Here is a 24,799-nt window from a genome sequence, read left to right as displayed (position 1 = left end):
TTTAAAAGTAATATCCTCCTGTCTTTCTTGGTTCATCAATATGACAAAAAGGTCCATCAGATGCTATATCTATACACGACAAAGTGGAGGGACGATTTCATTGACTCGAAGAAGAGCTCCCACCAATTTTTTTTGCTACAGTGGTATCAGAATGCAATTCAAACATTCTTAAATAAGAAGTGAACATTATTTTTAAAACGGTCATGTATAAAGGGAAATTAAGTGCAATTCAAGACAGCTACTTCAAGGGCTGTGTGAAGACAATGAGGCCAAACCAGTAAGATATCTGATAACCTGACAATGGCTGGGGTAACAAATGGCTGACTTCTACGAATTATTAAAAGTAACAAATCATCAACTGAAACCTCATTCCCCAGCAATGTCAGAAAAATAAGTAATATCATGTGTGCCACACTTAAATTTCATTAAAAACATTTTATGCTTTACCTGTATTCAAATGCAGGTGTTTTTAAAAGTAGCTTATTCAGAGAACCCAAAGAAAAAAACAGAACAGATTTAACACTAAATAGATAATATATATAAACACCTTTTTAGCCAATTTCTTGGTCAACAAAAGTTGTCTGTCAATATTGGCACTGTTGCTCTGGGCTATGAGCTGGTTCACAGTAAGTTTTATTATAAAACAACCACTTGGTTAGCATGTATGGAAAAATCACTGACCTGTATTCTGAGTGAGTGGGAGACAGAAGTCCAAACTTAACCTGTGCAAGACTTCAGAGCAACCCTCAAGCAACAAATTAAGTAACAATCCTCTGATCCTAACATATTGTTCAATTGTAACTGCAAGATTAAATGACAAGTTCTAGTGGTAACAAATGACAACACCCAAGTGCTTTAAGACATTAATTCCACAACAAAGGAAGAAAGTGAGAACGTACAATAACGGCACTTACGATGTAGGAAGCAGTCGTACTTAAAACAGCGCCTGCAGAAGAGCGTGTGGAACGAGTGCAGGCTCTGCTCCCTCTGGACAGACTTGGCGTTCGGCCCGTCTATGTTTGGGGTGCACTCGGGAGGGAGGGCACCCGGCAGCTGCTGCTCGGTGAGCTCTTTGTACCTGCGCTCAAGGCGAAACCAGAACTCATTGAAAACAGAGCTTCTGCAAGGTTTCTGGGTACTCTGTTTCATGTTTATCTTGCCTAAAACACAAAAAAAGGTCTAGCCTACAACAATATTTAGATGAAGAGCCAATTAAATACTATGCCTGGTATATCAAGGAACAAATTCACTGACGTGATTTACATCTGTCATGAAAAATGTGACTATTTAAAGTGAAGCATGAACTGCACTAAAAATTCTACAAGTGTGCAGACAAATGGCCTCCCACACGAACTCCTGTCAGTTGTGTGTGTGCGCACGCACGCGTGTTTATTTCGGGCACTCCAGACACACGTGCATCAGCTCGGAGCCTCACAGACTCGTCAACACAGGACGCTGGGCTCGGCTCCCAGGCTGCATTGCTCTGGCTCTAATAAACCAAACGGTGAGTTACTCCACACGAGGCAAGACCACCTCCAAAGAACAAATCTTACTTTTCCTTTAGCTCTTCTGCTGTGCCCTTATCTGGAAACATTGAGGAAATAGCTTCAAAAATTTTATCAGAAGGAAACTTCCGAGGTGGGCGGCTTTCTTTATCTAAACAGAGAAATAGAAAAGGGGAAAAAAAAAAAAAAAGAATGAAAGTAAATCTTTTCTCCATATCTAACAATCTAACAAAGCAGATTTTCCAAGAAAGTATCAACTCTAGTGTTTTACTTACTTCTAACATATTTTACAAGTATCTGGAATGCTGGTAGGTCGGACAAAAATTCAAAGTCAAATATACAAAGTTTTAACTAAGTGCACTGGGAGGCAGAAAACCAAGGTTCTAATCCCAGCTCTGCCACTAACTGATTCTGTGACCTTGGCTGGTCACCGATCCACCTGGGGCTGTTTCCTCATCTGTAAAATGGAGGAGCTAAACTAGATAGATGATCACCAAGGTACTTGTTCTAAAAATTGTACACTTCTCTGAAACTGCAATTTTTCCCCAAATTCTTTTATACTGTCTTAACAACAGGCTTTGTCAAATCTCCACCAACTATGGGCTCTAACTTGGAATTCTATTTTTCTGGTAAACCATAACAAGTGTGCAGGTTAAAACACATGCTCTGGGGTCAGAGCTTGTTCCCATCACAGCATTTTCTGGGCTGTTTCTTCCCAACACTGTGATAACTTACTTCACACCTCACTAAACCCATCAGCTAACTATACAGTGGATCCAATGATAAAATCCACCTTGTGGAACATTATGAGGATTAAATATATATACATGCATATAAGCGGATGAGCAGACTCCCTGTACACTGTCAATGACCATTCTGTTATGTACCATAATGATTATGATGATTGCCCAGGGAAACCCAAAAATCATACGTTCTTTTGCTAGTCAAGGGAAATAAAGATGCTCAAGTGCAGGATGAAATGTTACAAATAATATTCTAATTTTGACTACACTACCACTTATGTGATATTTAACAAAAGATTTATCCGCACTCTACTGTTTCTGGAAAATGCTGTAATGGTCACCCACGAACCTGCAGACAGAATGACAACGCACCTTCCCGGTTCTCCTCCAGACCTTTCTGTGTGTCTTCTCTGTCGTCAGGGTCATCTCCATCGTCGTCCTCGTCCTCATCACTGTACTGACCAAGTGCGTTCACCAGCTCCACAAAAATCTCGTCATTGATAAATCCACATTCTGAAATTCGATAAGTCAAATATCAGAAATACACAAAAGTTTATGTTGCCTTTTCTAATTTATGAGAAACAGCTGGGGTCTATCAATCAGCACTATAGCATTATTATTACATTGTGGGAGGAAAGATCATTTTCAGGACTGGCCTGAGGCAAAGTTCGAAGCAGAATTTATCTTTGACACCTGCCATTTTCACAAGTGTCCAGTGCTACAACAACCTAATTCTTCACAAACTAACTATGGGCTTAGCCTCCTTCCAAATAGTGTATCTGACAGACCTCGCTATCCACCCACAACAGGAAAAGACACACATTGCCATCCTGCCAGGCAATTTAACAGGGTCTCCTGGACAAAACACCGGAGTTGCGATTCTGATGACAGAATTTCAGGTGCTGCAAGTGCCTGGTGGGGAAGGTATTTTTGGAGCCCATGTCACACAAGCAGAGCCCTAATCCTCACTAATTTTACTGCTAAAGAATCTTAAAATTGACATACACTCCAACAATTCTATTTAGTTTACGTATTACTGACATTATAATTTGTTATAACTATCTATACATTATTTTCAAGTGGCAAACATGATCCTTCAATTTAAAAATAGGGAAAACATTGAAAATTTTAGGCTTGTGAGTCCAGGCCAGTCCAGCAATTTTTTCATACCCGTTTTTTAAAAAAAAAAAATTAAAATATCAATTCTCTGGCCCCCTTTCCAGGAGAATAAATGCATGGCTCACCTCTATCCCCATGTACTTTTCCATCGTAATTTTTTATTAGTTCTTCAATGAAAGTCCCATCCTGGTCTAAAACTTCATCCCCCATATAAGGAATGTTATGTAATACAGTTTCATCTTCCACCTAAAAGTAAAAATATATGTATTTAAAAAGCAGGCTTATCCTAAGTAACAAAATATTCTTTAAGTAAATGTAATTAACTAAAACACAAAAATATTTTTTCGTAAGTAGATGTCTGTATCCAGTTCTCCAAATTAAAAATAATAGACAGCAAACTCTCAAAGCTACAAATAAAAGACCCCTCTCAACACAACATCGTAAACTGACTACACTTCAATTAAAAAATACAAAAAGACCCCTCTCATCAATAAGCAGTTCATCTGAGAGAACTGTTTATAGGAAAAAAATTTAAGAGAAAATACTGTATTATCTAACTTAATCTCATCAATCGTTAAAACTTACCATTATTGTATATCTAAGGAAAAAAATGCTGCAAATCACAATATGATTCCATCAATTTTAAGACACATTTGTATTTTAGATGTTTGAAAGTGTCTTAGGATCGACGAAATATGGTTTTTCAAAATAAACTATAAAAAACCATACCAAAAAAGAAAAAAAACTATAAATATGGATTTCCAAACTTCACTTGACAATGTAATTAAGGGATATTCAATAGAATAAAATTCTAGGAATGTAAAACAGAGTATCGATGGTCCATTAAAGTTTGTGCCAAAAGGATTTACTCTTAGGCATAAAATAGAAACATTCCAGAATAAAATATTTCAATACTGAGATGAACGAGACGCATATGAAAGTCGGAAGTGCTAATAAAGATGACAGGTGAGTTTACATGAAGGTTTTGAAAACAGGAGGAAGAAGGTGCTAGCTTAGCAGGAAAGAGCCAATCCAAAGTTCAGAGAGAACAGAGTGCTACAGAAGACAGGGACAGGAAGCTGACATTCATGGAGGAAGAGAATTTTCGATAAAGAATAAAAAAAGACAGCAATTACAGATAAAGATGCGAAGTTTCCGAAGTCTGTATCTAAATAAGGAGACTAATTTAAAACAAGGATAGGTCTAAGTCTTGAGAGGCCTCTGAACAGAGTATTGGTTAAAAATAGAATTTTAGAATAATTCTGATAAACAGAATGGACTGGCTAAGACTGACAGGAGGACGAAGCCACTACGTCAAGTGCGAGGTGCCCGAGGCTGGCCCAGGATCGCTGGGAAGGAAGATACATGGGAAAGCCAAGACACACACAGGGAACTGTGAGGTAGGAGCAGGCAGGAAAAAGGAATAAAGGGAAATTTTCCAAATAACCCCTACGTAGCACATTCAGGACAGCTGCAGAGTTCATAAAGGTAACAGTGCCTTAGACAAACCAGGAAAAGGGTAACTGGGAGAAAGTGCATATAGGGAATAAAATGAAGACTTAGATATTAAGGGATTGCTCTATTCAGATTCAAGCTTATATACAAGAATAGTTCCATCACATCGCACTTGCACTAATCCCATTTAATCTAGGAGAGTGAATTATTTTGAACACAAGCCAAAATTAAATGACAACTGGCTATTTTGTCTTCCCAAATGTATCCATATAACCTTTGCTCCTCAAAACACATCCCAGTCAGAACAGCCTGCCTAATCTGGCTTTCAGCAGCAGCAAAATCCACAGATGATTCATAAATACTATTTACTGACAACATCAAACACTATATTCTTTCAGAATTTCAGTCTGAAAATATGAACCCTCCTGTAAGCTTTTTCAACATGATTCTCCAACTTACTGGGGTTTTTTAGGGTTTTTTTTTTTTTTGCTTGAGGTTAATTTTTGCTTTTATTTGCCAGGGTAACTTAACTACAGCAGGTTGCAAACTTTTTTTACCTAAAAAATACATTTTACAATACAATCCAACAAACACACACATATATGTAAATAACTGAAATCAAAGTTTTGCCAAAAATGTCTACCCTGAGTTTTTTTGTTTTTTTAAGACTTCTTTTTGGAGCAATTTTAGGTTTACAACAAAATTGACAGGAGGGTACAGAAATTTTCCATATACCCCCTTCTCCACACATATGCGTTGTCGTTATTTTTGTTCACTGGAGTGGTACTTTTTATCTTTAAACTAAGGATGAATGTACGTTGACACATCATAATCACCAAAGTCCACACAAACTTACTGTTTTTGAATATACTCTTAAACACATACACAGTTGCAGAAGAGTATCTGAAATTTGCCTTTAAGCCTCAACTAAAAAATACTGAAAAGTTACTGAAGACGTGAGAAACGTGATTATTTTTAAAGTCTAGTAAACAATTCTCCTTAGGCTTACCAAGGGCTTCCATCAATATTTTAATAGCTTTATTATTTTATATATCAAATAACTAGTAAAAATACATATTTCTAACTTAACAAGTCAAGAATGCATACTCAAATTGCTCTTTTGTTCCATCTGCCTTCATCCTACTTCTGTAAAGAATTAAATACCAGCATTTCATTACGAGAGCTATTGTGCCAGTGTTATCTGTGGAAATATGCTTAACCTTGTGTTTCATAAGCCCTGAGAATATTTCATAGTGTACATTATCATTTAATAACACGCTGCCTAAAATTTTTTTAAATAATAAGTTCTCAATTAACAAGACCTCAAAGTCAGACTGAGATTACAGGATACAGACTGACATCTCATAACCTTCATCTTTTAAATTAATTTTTAACCCCAGGTATGGGTTTTGCTTAATATTTTTCCTTTAGAGAATATTTTAACTAGAAAGGTCTAAGAAAAGGGTAACCCTCAAAATGCTTAAAAATACACATATTAAATCGGTTTAAAAAATTACTCCAAATGCTCCCATTTTGATAGTTGTTTTCATTTAGATACTATCTTGACTTACCTTGATAAGAAAATCATCTATGTTTTATTTAAAAGAAGTGATTATCAAATAAGCAGGACACATTATTTACATACCATGAAATTCTGCTGTAGAGGAGACCAAGAATACATTATGGGTACTGACGCAACTGCATTCAGAGTCTTTAACGGAATGACTTGTGTTGGAAAATCCAAGTCACTGGTCACCGAACACTAGAAGAGAAAAAATAAAATTGACCTGTAAGAATAAAAGGACAATCCGCAGCTGCAGTCATCACATTATTAAGGGATGCTGCCTGCTTACATCACTTGAAAAGGAAACTTCTTTACCTAAGACAATAAGTTCATAAAAACCAAAAAGGATTCTCTCCTCTCTTTTACTTAGTGTGAAAAAAAGCTTCATATTTTGCAAATTTTTCAAAACCCTCCAACCCTTCCCATACTTACCAGCATTAATAATAATCAAATAGTGTGTTTCTCTGGCTTTCTTTATAAATTTCTTAGCTCAATGCTTCATTTCTTTTATATCTCAACCATGTGGAATAATAATATCTACACCGATATACCACTTAAATCTTACTTAATAGAAATATACAAACTTGTTAGGTTAACCTTTCTTATCTGCACCTTCCCTTTTTAAAAACCCAAGTGTAGTTTGCTGCTGTTATCAGATAATATACAAAGTATTAAAGGTAATATGTCTGAGCTTCTATCACAACAAAATGGATTCAAATCATCTCTGCAAGAGTGTAATCTCTAAACTAGTAATAATAACGATAGCTAATGTTACTAAGCACTTTCTACTTGCTAGGCACTATTTTAAACACATTACATATCTTATATTTAGTCCTTATTACAACCCTGTAAGATGGGGACTATTCTTAGCGCCATTTTACAGGTGAGAAAACTACGATAGAGAAAAGATAAGTAACTGGCCCAAAGCCATACATTAGTTAGGGCTAGAATTTAAACCCAGCAAGTCTGACTCTGGAGCCTCTGCTCTCACCCACTACACATACTGTCCCGATACCACATTTCTATACGTATCTATACCGGTTAAGTGCAGCTATTCCTCTGAAATACCGTATTTCATCCAACCTACGATGACATCTATTTCAAAGCAGACCATTATCTCCTCTATCACTAAGAAACTAATGTTGCCAATTTAACTACAAGACAATAGTTTCTTATCATAATGATTCTAAGATGCACGCCAGTTTCAGGTGTTAAAATGTTAAAAAGGTTGCATCTTCGATTCAATGAAATACGGTAAAAATCTGTGCCCAAATACCACAGCACTTTGCATCCTGTCTAGGAATCCGTCTTTTCTTAAACAGTACCACTACCCAATTATCAGGTCTCCAGAGCCTTCTCAAAAATACCCTGGGCATATAATCAATGAAAATAGAGGAAAAAGAAGTAGAACTGAAGTAGTAAAATGAAACCAAAAAAAATCTTATCTATACAACACACACAATTATTAAATGTTTAATTTTTATTTAACAGGACTTAAAAATAGCAGGACTAGATTTGGTGAAATCAGAGTGGAAGTCTTTGGCATCCAGGCCACACCTGGCCCTCAGCCCATCAGGCCAGGGGGATAATCTTGCAATAGTCACAGTCACTGCAGCACAAAAATAGTTCCTTCCTCGTGGAAGCGAAGGTTTAAAGAGAGTAGTTAGGAAGAACTGTGACAGTGATTAACCCATTAATTTGCCTTCCAAAAGGGCAAAGATAAAGATAATACTAGAAAGCTCGTAGCTCAAGTAAATAAGAAGGTGTGAACAGTTTACTAAAACTCCAAAACCCGCGATCTTTTCCTGTTTCACTCTTTGGCCTCTGATACAACTCTCATCCATCCGTCCAATAATAACAGCAGTTAACATTTATTGAGCACGTACTGTGTTGCAGGCACTGTGCTAAGTGCTTTGTATACATCATCTTAACCACTCCTCATCTTGGCCTTTAGCATCACAATTTCACAAATGAGGAGGAGACTGAGGTTCAGAGAAGTAAAGTAACTTTCCTAGTCAGAAAGGTAGTAAATTACCAAGCCAGGATGGAAGCCTAAGTCTGACTCCGATGCCCCAGCCTCATCCCTGCGCTCTAGCTCTCAGCCTGGAGATGCTCTGCTGGCGCAGTGGGCACTGCGCAGGGACACATGACAAGGTTACAGGAGCATCTCCTCCTCCATGCCCTCTTCTCGTCTACTACTACCACGTCTTCATTCCTTTTTCCTAAGTTACTTAACCAGGTAACTCTGGGGCAAAGAGTGGTTATAATTATGGAATAAAGTATTACACACTGGCCAGTGATTTTAGCACAAAATAACTTCATTTCTTGCAAAACAACTAAACTAGAGTTTTTGATTTTTGTTTTACACCTGGTAGAGGTAAATTAATTCTGTGACTTTAATTCTGAAGACTGCCCCCACAAAGCCTGGGGGGTAAGGGGAACAAGCTGCCTCTCCAACTGACTTATTCACCTGCTTTAACATTTAAATCCAAGGCCACACTTAAGGTAGGACAGCTGAATACCCTGTTCAACCACCAGACAGGAGGATGCTAACTTCGGTTCACTTGTTGGCTCTAATGATGTAGAAAATACGGAGTCTACTGAATGAGGTCAACTGATTTTTCCATGAACAGAAAGAACTCACAGAAGCACAGAAAATAAGACAGCAAAGGTTGCGGCGCTAAGTCCTGCCTCCACGCTGCACCTGCCACACACCTGGGCCCGGTGTCTTAATCAAGCCATACAGGTGTCACCGGGGCCGGAGACAAGCTCTCTGAGGGCAGAGCAGCGGAGGCAGAGCGCGGTTTTACCTCTGTCTCGTGACAATACTCAGCACAGTGTCTCAAAAAAGAGTAGGCACTCAAAAAATGTTTCTGGAATGAACAGACTGATTTTGCTCACTTTCCCTAGTGGAGATTTCAATTTCCCTTTAAAGCTCGGAGAACACCTATTTAGAAAATTGAAGGCCTACACCCACTTCATTATCTATGAAGAATCTCTCTAGAAACCTACCCCACTCTTTACCTATTAACCGTAACTAATAACCATATTCCTTTCATTTATGAAATAATATTCAAATGCAAAAGCATTTGTTGGTAAAACAAGTTTGGGAATTCTTATTTATTGACTTACAGGAAAATTACTCAAAAATCCCAGTTACTTACCAGTAACTTTTTTTCTTTGAAAATGTATCATCCTTGACAGTTTATGTTATTAAGTCTCAGATCACTCAGAGTAGTGAATAGGAGTCTGACCTCATGGGTCTCCACAGCATTTTACCTGATGAGAGTCACATGTCCTGGACTCAGGAACTCACTAGGAGACCTATATCGACAAATTAAATTCTCTAATTCTAGCTCCAACTTGAGGATGACATAAGGAAATTGTTGTAGATAATCCATCATCAATGGTGAAGAAAGAAAACAACTATATTAGTTATCAAGGATGCTACATTTTCAGAGAAACACAGCTTACTGGTAAGTAACCAGGTTCCTCTGAGGATGGATAGACTTACATCAACCAGCTGGTACAATAGGCGACTGTGTGGCTGGACCACTGGGAGCTGGAGAGGGAAGTCAAGCCAAAAATAGTAGTTGTAGGAGTACACAACCAAACTGAGACTCTTGGCAGAAGGCTGGTTCCAAGTAAAAACTGTGTTATGGAAAATCGTAGAGGGAAGAGCAGGTGAATGGCCTGCAGGGAAGGGAAAGAAATTAACACACCCTACTATGTGCCAAGCACTGTGCTAGAGACTTTTACCAAAGTTAATTTCTTTAAAATTCACCACTACCCTGTGAGGTAGGTATGACTCCCCATCTTACAGAGGGACACCCCAAAGGGCAATAGCTATAGCCATCTGGTCTCTAAACAATCTTAAACATTAGAAGGGTTAAGTCCGACTTCCGTATAGTGGAGGGAAAAATACAGTTAGCCAAATTAAAAATATTCTTTACCCTGGTTGGTCCATTTAATTCAAGCCAGAGACACAATGAACTGTTGATATTGTCTAATATCCTTTTGCTTTTCTAAGTAAAAACAATAAGGAACTGTCTCACATCCCAGGTGGAGGGAGGAAGCATCAGCTGCCACCTACTCTGGGGAAAAGCTGAGATGATTCCTGAAACTGCCCACATTCTTTAAGATCTGAGTAGAGAAAAGATGACACACCAAGTTTTAAATTAGCTAGCCCTGCTGGTGAAAATGACAGTGTATATAACTTAATTTCAGACTGCTTCTATGTGAAGGAAGTACTAAAGAAAAAACTGGAATGAGATAAATATCAAGTTTAGATCAAGAAAAGCTCATAGCAGAAGTGAGTTTATAACCAGGTTTATAAGGAGGAGCAGAGAAGGGTGGTGAGCGTGTGCTCCAGCAGGAGAGGGTCAGAGGAAAACTCCCGACCCCATCTTGACACAGGCGTATTTAATAAAAGCAGCTCATCAAGGGTGCTGGAGCTAAGGAACAGAAGAGTGGCTCATACCAGACTGTTAAGTTACTTCAATTCTCGCCGCTGAGTATTTATGCTGCAGAGCCGCCGGGCTGGGGAAGAACCTCCACCCAGCAACATGAGGCCCCTGCTCTGAGCTCCCTGAAGCACCACAGGAAGATCTCCTCCCATATAAGCATCAGTCTTACACTTCTGCGGGGAGGGGGGGCAAGTCCAGATTTAAAGTAAAACGGGCAACATTTGGAAAACAATTTCAGGACATTTAAACCCTTACAGCTCTTCCCTGCAGCTTGGCTTCAGAAGCCTGATCCTGAATAAAGAGACCATAAACAGATAAACCTGGTTAGTACAGTAACCGCTAAGACCCAGTGCAGTCTGGGTCTGAGGTGGTGCCTTTCGGGTAAATCACCTCCTCATAACCTGCCACCTGCCTAAAAGACTGGAGATCAGAAACAGAAGAACAGTTACAGGACGTAAGTTGGTAAAACCACAAAAACACTCCACAAAGCCCATGAAGCAGGTCACCATAGCCACATTTGTCCTTGACATGCAAACTCAAGTACCTAATTCAATAACAGTGCTGTGAGGGGTAAATAAGACCATTTCCATCATTAGAAAAAAAAAAAAGAAAAAGAAAGAAAACAAAAACTAAGAAGCAGAACAAAGCAGAAAGTCAGGGTTTCTATCAGCTGGGGCAGCACAAGCTAGGAAGCCCTGTTTCCACGAGTAGACGTGAGGCTTAATGCCACCCAGCAGCACAGGCACCAGCAAGACTGCCACGGACGCGGCCTCTGAGGAGGAGCTCCAAGTCCTGGCTCAGGCACTAAACCTGCTCGGGTGACCACCAGCAGGGAGGCCAATTTTGCTGATCTTTGCGAAACACATTTATAACTGCTCCTTAACCGCTCACGGATGGTCACTCAGTGAATAGCAATGAAATGACGACAAAGCTAAACAGAGAAAAATTAAAAACAAAATCCCTCACTCACTCTTCACACCAAAGAAAAGGTTAAATGATGTTAAAATGTAAAAATTAAAACAGAACTAAAAAAAAGACAGTTGATAATCTTGAAGTGGAGGAAGGCTTTGTAAGTCTAAGAAACCCAGAAATCGAAAGAAATTCTAATTTGACTACATAAAACTTCTGTATAACCAAAATATAGCACAAATAACATCCATTAAAATGGGGGGTCTGCAGAACAGATGATTAAAAACTACTATTTATAATATACAAAAAGTCCTTCAAAATCATAAGAAAAAGTCCAACCCAATTTCAAAAGACTGAAGACCGTAAGAGCCAACTCACGAAAGAAATATAAACAAACAATAGGTACTTAACTTACTGATTAAAGAAAGGTAAGCAAACTTTAATATTTTATCTATCATACTGACAAAGATTAATAAGATTAATATTTTATCTTGGCAATATTGATAAACACTTCCATGAACAGTTGGTGAGAGTGTAAATGTAAAACCTTTGGGGGCAATTTTGTAATCTCTGTTAAAATTTTAAATCTGCATATCCTCTTGACTTATGAATCCTGTTTCTAGGAACTTTTCCTACAGAATTACTCAAGAGGCAAAGATGTGTATGAAGGATATTCACTGAGATGCTAATTGCAAAAGGGAAAAATAAAAGCCTAAGTGTTCATCAATTATGAACAGGGCCACTAATTGTGATATATCCACAGGACCAAGCACTGTGCATTGTTGGAGAGACTGAAGACCTGGACAGAGGCTGTAAAGTGATGCCGAATAGCAGGCATGTTTTATATGGGAGTAATGTTTCAAGATAAAATGTATAGTATCACTTATTAACATGTTATTGTATATAGAAAAAGAAATCTGAAAGAATAAGTTACAGGGTTTGGACTACAGGGACTTTTGCCTGTTTTATATATTTCTTTGTTATTTGAATTTTTGTAATTAGCATTTTGCAATCAGCTTTATTTGAAGAAAAAGATTAAAAACAAGAGTTTGATTAACCCAACAGATAGTCACATTAGCTGGTATAAAACTGCCTCATCAGTTGCCAAGGTAGCTCACTAATCGGCCCAACCTTCCAAAACAGTACTCAAATAATATTCTTTTATGAAATCTAGTAAAAGAAGATAAAACAGAATCGTAAGCAGTGGGTGTAAGTCAATCCACATTACCAAGCTAAACTGCTACAGAAGCTCGCTCTTATTTCTTGAGAGGAATGAACAGCCTCTAACACTGCAGAGACCACACCAGCATCTCTTTAGGTTTTTGTTCATTCTGTTTTTAAAACAGCTGCCAAAATTCAGTCTTGCATTTTGGGAAGAGACTTGATCTTTGTAATAGTCAATTTAACAGTAATTTTTAAAATACAAACTATATATACAGCAAATTTTTAGAAGAAAAACAGCAAATTAAACAGTTTCTAATTAACAAAATAAATATTTGACATTTCTGAAAAGTTCACTTTTTAAACTTAAGGCATATAATCTTAAATTTAAAATGTGATCTCAAACAGCGTAAGTGTATGATGTATCTTTAATGTATGCTAATGATACATAAACTCAAATGACGTAAGTGATCTTTCTTCAAGTGACCTTTTTGGAAAAGCATAAAATGCTTACATTAGTCTCCTTTCAAAAGACAAAGAAAACCTCCTTTACGATCATTTAAGTAAGGTTCCATCTATTTCAGGTAAAAGAGAGCCAGAAAGCAAGCAAAGGCTGCCATGACTTGAAAAAATTACATGAGCAGAAAGGACTGGCAGAGTTAACACGAGACTCAACCAATAAATGGTTAAGAGAGACAAAGAGCAGCAGAAGGCAACTCAGAATCCAGTTCCTTGAGGAACCAAGAAGGGATGGGTATGTGCAGACTATGAGTAAAGAGACGCTTGCGAGAGCCACTCATCTATTCCTAGACTTGAGAAAAACGACCCGACTCTGCCACGTCTGCTCAAAGGCTGAGCATGCCCGTTGGTCCTACAATCTTGAAATTTAAGAAGGAAAGTAAGCATGTTACTTTGTTGAAAGTTAAAAGTGTATTTAAGTGAAGACCACTCAAGTATACAGAGTACACCAGCATATTATTTTTTCTTTGGGTATAGTATCTAAATTTCTGTTTACAATTAACTGAGGAAAGTGTATCACCACATCAATAAATAATGCAATCAGGTGTTTACATGTAAATAAGATGTTTTTCTTCTCCAACAAAAATAAGTCAAAACTGCAAACCTATGAAAGAACTTACACATTCTGTGTTATTCTGATAGAAGCCACTCCAAAAAAAAAATTCATTTGCAAATATCAAATGATAGGTGATGAACTTAAAATTAAAATCATTTCCGGTATCACTAGGAAGAGCAAACCTGTATGCACTGAAAAGTCCAAAAGATTTTTAATTCTTCATGAGAGGACTGGGAGGTCTTTCTGACACTGCATATATGTTAAACATTCTCAAGAAGCCCCACATTTCTCACTCTTCTTTTTAGTAAACAAGACACAGAATTTTTACAAGAACATTGCATTCTCCTGGGAATCTAAAAATGCATATTGGCAGGATATTTTTGAATTACTAAACCAATCACATCACTTGCCTAGAAGACAGACATCATTTGAGCAAGCATTTCTTTCACAGTCATAATATGTACAGGTAATAAAAATCTTGACAAGAGTCAATGAAGGGGAAAAGTGCCTAGTGGTTTTCAGCAAGAAATGGAGAACACACAACAAGAAATGCACTAGCAAGGACTACAAGAGTTATCTCCTAAACCAGTTTATTCAGCAAAACTGGAAAAACAGACACATTGAGGAACATGATTACTAATGTGCAGACTTATAGAAGATAAAGTTTTTACTGATCGATAAGGTAAAGTAATGAATGTCACCTAGAAACAATTTTTTGATAAACGGCCATATACTATAGCAACAAGGGAACATCCCTTGGCCTACACACATTTTCAGGGCTGAATGCTCTTAAAACTGAAGAGCAAAGGAACTAAATGTAAAACATATGTTACGGTCACTGTCCACAAGAAGCCAGAGTACTTTTAACAAGAAAAAAAGACACATACTCTGTATTAAAGTCCAATGGGCAACACTGCTTAGGTTCTCTAACTTTAACACCAAAAAATAAGTACCCACAAGGCTTCTAAAAGCACACATTAAGGAAACAATAGACTAAAGATGTGGTCTCCAGGTTATCTGCAGAGCTCCTTGGTCTCAAGTCAGCATCTACAGCTGTCACTTCATTAGATCAGAAAGTAAACTTAGACATTCTTTACTAAAATAACCTAGATAAAATCGATCATTTTAAAGCTGAGAGTATCCACTTCTACAAGTATAGAAGGGAATAAAGTATGACTTGAGTGAATAACCAAAAATTGTCATTGAATCGTTGTCATGCTAAAGGAGTTAAACTGAAGACAGCATTTATAAAGGATCAGCTAATAAAAATAAGGACTTCATTAAAACAATGTTATAACAGCACTTCCACATGTTGAAAGCCACAGACTTGAGGTGTTTGGGTCAACACTGCAGTTACAAATTCTGCCAAGCCTACTCCTAGAAAGTCTTTGCAAAACAGGTTAATTTATTTATCCTCTTGCTTCTGACTTAATTCAGGCTCTGATTTTAAAGCGTATAAAAGAAACCTGATATATAGCTAGAAATGCTCAAACTGAAGAAAAATAAACAGGGATATAGTCTCATCTGAAAGGTAAGGAGACAAGATACAGATCATTAAAGTCCTTTCCAGTCCTAAAATGTTATTATTTGTTATAACACCAAAAAGTTTATCACCAACTGTATAAACCTTCAGCTTCCCAAAGTCGGTGATGATGGTTTTAAAGGGGGTAGGAGGTAGGAGGAGTAAAAGACAAAACATCTGAAGCAGAATCAGCTATCAGGAGTGGCTCAAAAATGAACAAGCTTGACCAGGTCAGAGTTCCATGCAACAGAAACTGAATTCCTGAGGCTGGCGATCACCTTCCTCCTTTTCCCCTCCTATCTTGTGAAAATGTTTTTTCTCAACCTTCACGGGTACTAAGTTTAGAAAATACTTATTTTATTAAAATGCTACTTTCTTCTTACAACATCTCACAAACTCAGTGAAAAGTGAGCTATCTTTACATTCAATGTCTTTTATCTACACTTGACAAAATTAAAAGAAAAATTGAATTAGTAAATATTCATTTGAATAAACTGTACTCTTAAATTTAACACCAAAAATTATATCATGAGCAACTCAAGCTGTATATAAGTAATGTCCTTTAGTAGTTTCTTAATGTGTCTGAGCAAAGTGTACTCTTCCAGGCCCACATCAGATCATTAGAGCAAGGAAAAACTGCTTAACTCTTCTAAGGCTCAGTTTCCTCACCTGGGAATAAAAGATGGGTAATAAATACAACCATCACGAAGATAAAATGAGGTAGAGTACCTGAGCACAGTGCCAGAAACCACTACTGCTGTTAACTTTTACCATAAATGTAAGAGATGTATTCCTCCGGGAAGAAAAAACAAGGTTTCTTTTGCCTTCACCTCAAAATTTCCAGAAGGTCATAAGACAAAATTTTCAAAAGAATCAGTTAGAAGCTCCATCCTGATCCCTTCTGAGAATGTTCTGACTGGCACGGAAAAGAATCCCTTTCACTTTTCATATATTAATAAGTCATTTACCTTTACTGTGTAGGCGCTGAACTTTTCCAGGTGACTGGAAGGTATTAATGATATATACATGTTTATACAATTGCGAGTCAAAGCTTTAAAGGGTTTTCACCTGACAAAATCCATAAATAACTAAGAATCATCCCAAGTCACGCGTCACCATCAAGACCACTAATACCATTGCTGAAATCACCACCAGGTCCGTGTCGAGCACAGACTGAGCTACTGTGACAGCACCGACCAGTCTTTGAAGCCAGGGTGTCACAGAACCTCAAACAAGCCTCATACAACAGCAAATGAGTGCTGGATTATTACAATATTATTAAAAAAATGGCTACTCATTGAAAACATTATTTTAGAACAAATTCTATAGTTCAGATGCTTCGCATATTTAGACATCCGGGTGAACCACCATCTATTCCACTGTGTCACCTATATCTCAAGTCACTTTCTTCCCTCTTTTTGCTTCCATGTCCATTCATATAGCATTCCACACCATATAGCATGTCTTCCTATATAAAACAGGTACTTAAACAGAAATGCTTTAACCAAAATCCTACTGATTGGTTCTGTACTGTATAAATTTCTGCCGTTTTCTTTTCATCTTGCTGCCACTATGTTTCAATGTGTTATTTAATTATAAAATCTAGCATAGATGCTTTCCCTTTAAAACAGTAATTTTAAGGAGTAATTAAGATCTGTCTCGTTCACTCAAAAATTGCTATTAGAAACGCAAATTCTGATCTCTCAACCACAAATTTAAAAATTCTTACAGCAAGAGCCTTAGAATTTGAACAAAATGTATAATAAAAAGCTTTCTCAGTCCATGAGTATGGATGGAAAGAAATATTTTTTACAGCATGGCTAATTCATATGAAGAGGGAGAGAAAAAGACAACTGTGCGTCAGAAAGCCTTGCTCTAACTGGTGATCTGATGAGGACATTCAAGAGTATTTAATCTTAAAGTTCTTTTTTAATGAACAGTCTTTTAAAAATCTAGGAATCTACCTAAAAACAGTGCAAGCATATTCTAAATCCAAGAGCTCTGTTACAGGAATACCAGCAGTGCTACCTAAGGCAGCCATTAACAGTTGCACATTAAAGAGAAATAGCAATAAAAGAAGGGACATCCTGAGGTCAATGGCTTCCTCTCAACAACCAACCAACGTTCCAACAGCAAAAACCAAAATGCACTGATAATTACTACAGCGCGTGAGTTCACCAACCTCCCTGGTCCCGCGCAATGAGCTCACAGAAGTCAGGATGTGCACAGGCTGGATCCTTCGCTGTTTCCATTCTTGGTTTAAGATTTCTGTTCTTTCCAAAATTTTCTGACGATTGGAACTAAACATACTCTTTAAAAAATGAAGGAGAGGAGAAAAGAAATTGTTCATTGTTAGAAAATTTGTAATATCTCTAATGAAGGTTAAAATCTACTGACTTCTCAAAAATATCAGGAACATTCCTTCAAAAGCATATGGATTTTACATGAAATTACTGTTTCCCACATTCTATTAATACAAAATACATCACATTTGTTATTTTACTGAAAGTGGGAGGGGAATATTAAATTATTTCCATCCTTTCTTTGTTAACTTCGTGTATTTTTATATTTTTTCTAAAAAATCACAGCTTTGGAAATACAACACCATGAAACACATCCCTGTATGTCTGGGTCCTGGGTCACACATGCCGTACAAGGTACACTGAAAAGACGATGATTTCCAAGTAGGCTGAATAATCATTAGATTAAAATCTTTCCATCATCATTAATGTGCATGGTACGATTTTTATCTTAATTAAGCAAACCAAGGACCTCAGCTTCCAAGTCTCCAGTTATCTTACTGTAAACGTGACCCTGTACCCTTCTCGGGGAGGGGGGGCATCCTCGATCACACACGCTGTCACGGAGGACACGGTACCTTCACTTCGTCAGCCCGCCTGAATCTCTTGAGCTGCCGCAGCCGCATGTACTCTGACTTTACGCGCTTCCGCCAACAAACTGGTCCCTTCTCAGATTTCTTCCCAGTCTGGCCCATGATTATTCTAAAAGCAATGGTTTCATATTAAAATCGCTAATCTAACCCGCCTGAATATGATCACTTGTGTTTTAATCCCCAGCAAACTAACAATCAACAAAAGAAATGATGTGTAATTACACTGTTGATATTTGCCAGAAGGGTGCTCATTCGTTCTGCATGGTTAAATCCTTAAAACATTTCATTCAAAGTCTAAATTTTCATTTACTACAACTTTTAAAAGACATTTTTATTTACAAAGATACTCCACTCCTAAACTGCAGTCATCCTACAGAAATGTGGCCCATTACAGGGATTAAGTATACAATGACAAGCTATGCGACCCACACTTGCTGAGTGGAAACAAATGTGGACACATATTCTCAGTTTTCCATCGCTAAATTAGCTGTTACAGGCGTAAATGAATGACTGAAAAAGATAAATCAAAAAAAAAAAGTAATTTACATACAGCACTAAAGGTAGAAAATACACAGTACAATATATGATAAATATACAAATTAAAGGACTCCCGCTGCACTTTTAACCATGCTTCACCTTAAACACTGATGAAAGTCTGTGGTTCTGCCTCTTGCGGCCCCTCTATTCCCCTAGGGCTTCTCTGCCAGCCAGAGGACAGGAATGCAGGGAGCCCTACCACCTTATCTGGAGTCCAGAGGTTCTAGAAGCCAAATATGTGCAACGTGGGCACAGCCTGTGGTCCACCAGGTTCACACTACAGAGTCTAGAAGGGCGAACTCTTCTAGAACATTTCTCATTAAAGTGTTGATTAAAATCATACTTGTATCTTCAAAAGACTGGAAGGACATCCCTCTGTCAGATGGTACAAAGGTGCCACGTTAGGGATTTCTGCTTTCATTCATTTATGTAAGAGCAATGTGAAGCCACTGAGCATCTGAAGTAAAGGGGAGAAGGGAGATGCCCAGCTGACTGCAGAGGAGCAGGCAGGGGATGGGGCCCTGGAGGAGAATAAAACTCGAAGGTGAGGCCAGGTTAGAGGGAAGGCAGTCCTGTCACTGGACAAGGGGTGATGCAGCTCCCACAACCACGCGGGTGATCAAAGTAAATGAGTCCGAGTTACTTAGGAGGAAACGTGGTAATGATTACAATATGGGGGGAGATGACTTTCACTGGAATAACTGAGTAGGGTTTCACTTGCCTGTTTACACACAGCCCTCAGGCACCGAGAGTTGCCTAAGGAGAAGAATTAGAGGAAGAAAAAGGGCCCAGAGGTCAGTGGGTAACTTTCTGTAGGAATACGCCACCACCAAACAATAACAAAGACGGCAAACAGTGGACTGCTCGGAGCCCAAAGAGGGGCAAAGAAAGTCTGTAATAAAGTAAATCAGGCAACAAATACACAAAGATGAATGAAACGCAGAACTTGCCCTCCTGGAGCTGATATCCCACCTTCAAAGGCCTAAGAGAATATCCATCACAATATGAGATAAACCCGCAAAAGGACCAGGGGCTGAGGGTGGGGGCAGACAAGTAAGGAACCGCAGAAGGAAGGCAGGAAAGGTGGCAACCCAACCTTAAAAGCAGAGCTGGATTTCAAAAGGCCAAGAAGAGGAGGGACTCAGGTATGAGCAAGAGACAGCTGGATCCCGGAGGTGCTGCCAGCAGACCTGCTAACAAGGGTGGGTCCCAGATTAGGCAAAGAGCCCAAATTACAAGGACTGAGGGAATGAGAAGAATGAAGAGATTTTAGAATTTAAGATAAAGACAGTTGAACGAGATCAGAGACAGGACTATTCCTGTAAAGGTTCAAAGTGCAGCCTTGCCTGGGGGCTGCTGAAATGAACAAAGATAACAGTCCTCAGAACCAGAAGATTGAGGTCCCCAGGCCCGCCCCAGAGCCCATCCCAGCTCTGCAGTGACGAACGAAGTGAGGTAGAACGTTAGGAAGACCCTGGGGTAGGACAAAAAGACAAAGTTAGAGAGAAACTGGAGCTTAATTTTTAAAAAACTTGTGGCAACTTTTTGCTTTCGTACCTGCTAGTTAACAGATGAGCTCAAATAATTCGACACAAATTATTTTCAGACATTTAGCACTTCATAAGCCGAGGAACTAGAAAGAAGAGGAATCAGATAAAAAGAAATGGTCCATTGCTTCATGAACTCAAAAACTAACCACAGCTAGTCCCACCTGCTGCCTCCACAAACTCTTGGTCCTTGGAGGCAGCACCTCAGTACCTGATAAAACCTACACTGGGAGCACAGCTTTCTTTTCACTGATGTGCAACATGGGTATTACTACAATTCATTTTTAAGGTACATTTTTTATGCCTTGGTAACAAGGTATCATTACATTAGTTAGCACTTCATGCTTTCTACTAGAACATTCCTTGTCTTACATTCTAGAATACTGTCTGCATTGTTTCTACCATTAGTAACAACATCTCTAAAACAGTATGTCAGGACAAAATCAAAGCTCTTACTGAACTAACAAGCTGCAGATCAACAACAGAACATTCCAGTTGATTCAGAAACACCCTCTTTGTAAGAGGGCACAGATGGATAAATTTCCACGCTTACAAATTTCACAAAGCTCTTCCGAATAAAGACGTACGTAAGTCAAGGTTTTAAATTATAGGATGATCTGGTAAATATGCACACCAGAGGGTAAAAGAGAAAAAGTGTAGTGATTCATTTATGGGAAATTATCAAAATAAGGACCATGACCTCTGAATTAAGAAATAAAAGTGTGCAGACTGTTCTTTTCAAGTATAGGGATATACTCTAACATCCATGGAAACAGGCAGACCCACAAAAAAAGAACAAAACTTAAGGCACAATTTAGAACAATGTTTTACATAAAACAAACTCCCTCCAAATATTATCAAATTTATAACATTAAACTCACATTTCCTGTTCTTCACTCTTTACTCCACTTCACCCCCACTGTAAGTGGGGTGGGGAAAGAGATCCATTCTAAGAAACTTTGGAAATCTGTTTTGACTGGACAGAGGAAGGCTAAAGACGGAAAGAACTGGACAGAAACACTGTCCTCCAATTGGTAAATTTTCTCATGGGGTACCAGGGACAAAAAAGCAAGAAGTAGTGATAGACTAGAGTCACAGCAGTATGAATCATTTATTTTAATACACATGCAGATGGAGAGACCTGCTGCACCTCCAGGCTCCACCCCAGAAGCACACCCACAGCCCATCCTCCAGCACAAGGAAGCTGGGCTCTGGAGAAATGACCGGTTCTAGGGCTGGGACAGGAAAAACACGAGAAAAGCCTATAGCAGAAAGTAAGGGGACACTCAGAAGATGAAAGACGGGGACATGTCAAAGCCAGGAACCAAAGTGCAGGAACTCCTAGTGGCCAAAGCTGGAGTAATCTGAGCAGCAAAATCAACCACAACGGTATTATCACCGAATTAATAAAATAAGTATCCATGAGTCTATGAGAGAAAGAAATGATTAAATGAGTAAGTAAATGGGGAACGAGGGACAAGCACGGATTTCAAAATACATATGCCTACTTTCCTAGCCTGGCAGCAGAGTCTGGGGAGGGAAAGGTGACGTCCCAGTGGAGAACCAGGAATACATCCCGTCTGTGGTCAGATTGCCGCCGTGCAACCCAATGGGCATTGCACCCCCATCTACTCTTCCCCAAACCTCAAACCTGCAGCCGCAGTCATCGCACAAAAACACCAGATCAGCCCAAACTGAAGGGCATTTCAACCAAATAACTGATCAATAAATAAGGTCATGAAAACAAATTGGGACGGAGAAACTGTTGCAGATCGGGAGATAAGGAGACAACTAAATGCAACATGGTGACTAGATTCTGGAGCAGAAAAACTGGTAAAATCCAAATAGAGTCTCTAGTTAATAGTAACATAGTAATATTGGTTTCTTAATTTTGACAAATGTACCATGGTTACAGAAATCTAAAATTATTCCAAAATAAAGTCTCTTTTTTAAAGAAAAGAATTAAGTTATACAACAATCTAATGTGAAGACATTGATTTCAAAAAATGGCATCCACTTTTCCAAATGATAAACAGAAACCTGTTTTAAAAGTTAAAATGCTATGTAAAACACTAAACAGGAAAAAAACAAAAAATATGAACAGATGATTAGAACTATTTAAAAAACAAGGCTAAGGAGAACAGGTAGTAATTAAGACAGCTGGTACTTCCATAAACCTTAACTTCAAAGGAATTTGACGGGCAATTTCCCATGTCTAATTCTACTATTTTACAACTGAGAGAACATTACTTGAACAATTTAAAAGGGGGGAAAGCCTTTCATGAGCTTATAAGATGGTGTCTACCTAAAAAGACAGTAACATTTTCAGGCTATATTAATAGTAATACAGACTCTGAACCAGGGAAATTAATTATGCCACTGATTATACATATACTGATCAAACAAATCAAATGATTCTATACAATTCAGGTCCAGTTTAGTTCTGCTTAAGATGGACAGAGAAAGATGCCTTTACCCCAGCTAGAACACAGCATTAAACACGTAACATAGAAAAGAACATTTGAGTTTGGAGTTTTAATAGAGAAATGTTCATATATCCATTCATTCAGTATTTACTGAACATCAAATACATACTAGGTGCTCTGATAGAAACCAAAGGCTTAGCAATAAATGAAACAGACAAAAATCCATGATGTCATAGAACTTAAAATCTACTTGGATGGAAATGATCAAAAACAAAGTAAAATGTCAGTATGCAAGATGGTGTTGAGTGCTATGAGAAAAACCAAACAGGGAAGTAAAGGCAGGCAAGGCTGGCAAACAAAGGAACCTGTGAAGCACTCAGGCCCTGTGCATGTTGCAAAGCCAATGTGATGCAGAGATCTCACCAACTTGTACTTGGTTCCCACCAACCAGCAAACCCAGTGGTAAAATATGCAATACATATTTGTATCTATCCAATGCAGACTTCAGTAAGTCCACAATGCTCCAGTGATCAGCACAGTGATCCAGTGGCATCAAAACTGGCATTCAAGGATTGCCAGGTGTCACAGCTCAGGTTAACAGGTCTAATTATCCTGAACAAATAAAGATCAGAAGTTAACAGCATTTTATAAAACATATATATGCAAACAGCCATTCTCTGTTAGTATTCTTAAGTCAAAGTACAGAAATAGACTGGCTATTCATGTTAATGAAACAGCATCATGAAATATGTGTTCTCTGATTTGATTGTATTTAATCTGTAGTTCTGCTTTGGTTTTACCATTAACAAATTTATGTCTGTACATTTCTAGGGTACATATTAATAAAATTAAAGTCACGTCAACCCTGGGGTTCCATTCATCGCTCAAGTTTGAAACATAGGTGAGAAACAACTGGTGTACTGAAGTAATTCAGGAATAAAATGAGAAGGGTTCTGACTGGGTGGACAGTAGGGTGAATGGTGAAAAAAGATGGCAAGAGATACTCTAAAACTGAAAAACCAGAAGCACTCATGAGGAGACAGAAGAACCTGATCAAAAGAGACTAAGAGGGAATGTAAAAAAATGACACAAATGAATTTATTTACAAAACAGAAACAGACTCAGACACAAAACACAAACTTATGGTTACGGGGCGGGGGAGGGTAGAGGGATAAACTAGGAGTTTGGGATTAGCAGATACTAACTACTACATAAAGTAAACAGCCAGGTCCTACTGTACAGCACAGGGAACTATATTTAACACCTTGTAATAACCTATAATGAAAAAGAATAAAAAAGAAAAAAAGAAGCTAAGAGGAAGCCCTAAGTGAGTCACTGCCACCACTAAGAATTTGAACTTAGGTACAAATCGAGACATTAACTACACACGTAGCAGTTACCAGCACAAAGAGAACAGGACACCACAACACTCTTAAGCATTTTGGTCTCAGGACCCCTTTGGTTTATATGGGTTGTATCTACCAATATTTAGCATACTAGACATTTAAAACTGAGAAATGTTTAAAATATTAATTTGTTTAAAGATAATAATAGCAAGCCTGTTACATATTAGTAACATTTTTAAAACTACTTTTCTTTAAAAAAAAAGTCAGTGAGGGACACTGTTTTGCATTTTTGCCAATTTCTTTAGTATCTGTCTTAACAGAAGACAGCTGGATTCTCTTATCTGCTTTTGCATTTAATCTGTTCCAACATGTTGTTTTGGTTGACAAATATGAAGAAAATCCATTCCCAAACAGATAATTTAGCTAGAAAAGGGAAGAGTATCTGAGTAGCCTTTTGCGGTAGTTGTGACTCTCACGCTCTGACATTACTCTGAAACTGTTAAGAAAAAAGTGGCTAGTTCAACCTCATGG

The 24,799-nt window shown here is 38.1% G+C and overlaps 1 protein-coding gene across 5 annotated transcripts in view; it reads right to left on the bottom strand.

Annotated features, from left to right (window-relative positions):
- The window catches only part of EZH2 (enhancer of zeste 2 polycomb repressive complex 2 subunit), a 55,050-nt gene that overhangs the window by 15,548 nt on the left and 14,703 nt on the right, over positions 1-24,799 (bottom strand). The window contains exons 2-9 of one of the 5 annotated variants that reach the window (XM_064487266.1): positions 18,398-18,521; positions 17,680-17,830; positions 9,901-10,079; positions 6,468-6,584; positions 3,493-3,613; positions 2,621-2,761; positions 1,554-1,656; positions 915-1,078 (exon numbers count right to left, since the gene is read on the bottom strand). In XM_064487266.1, the coding sequence (XP_064343336.1) occupies positions 915-1,078; positions 1,554-1,656; positions 2,621-2,761; positions 3,493-3,613; positions 6,468-6,584; positions 9,901-10,079; positions 17,680-17,830; positions 18,398-18,514 (1,093 nt within the window). In that variant the 5' untranslated portion in view covers positions 18,515-18,521. Of the gene's footprint in view, positions 1-914; positions 1,079-1,553; positions 1,657-2,620; positions 2,762-3,492; positions 3,614-6,467; positions 6,585-9,900; positions 10,080-17,679; positions 17,831-18,397; positions 18,522-24,799 lie in introns of those variants that run through there. The other 4 variants (XM_031455554.2, XM_031455555.2, XM_064487265.1 and 1 more) reach the window with 4 other exon arrangements.

This window comes from Camelus dromedarius, chromosome 7, assembly GCF_036321535.1.
Source record: "Camelus dromedarius isolate mCamDro1 chromosome 7, mCamDro1.pat, whole genome shotgun sequence".
NCBI lineage: Eukaryota > Metazoa > Chordata > Mammalia > Artiodactyla > Camelidae > Camelus > Camelus dromedarius.
Note: the sequence above shows the minus strand (reverse complement) of the source record. Positions and strands in the feature narration are given on the sequence as shown.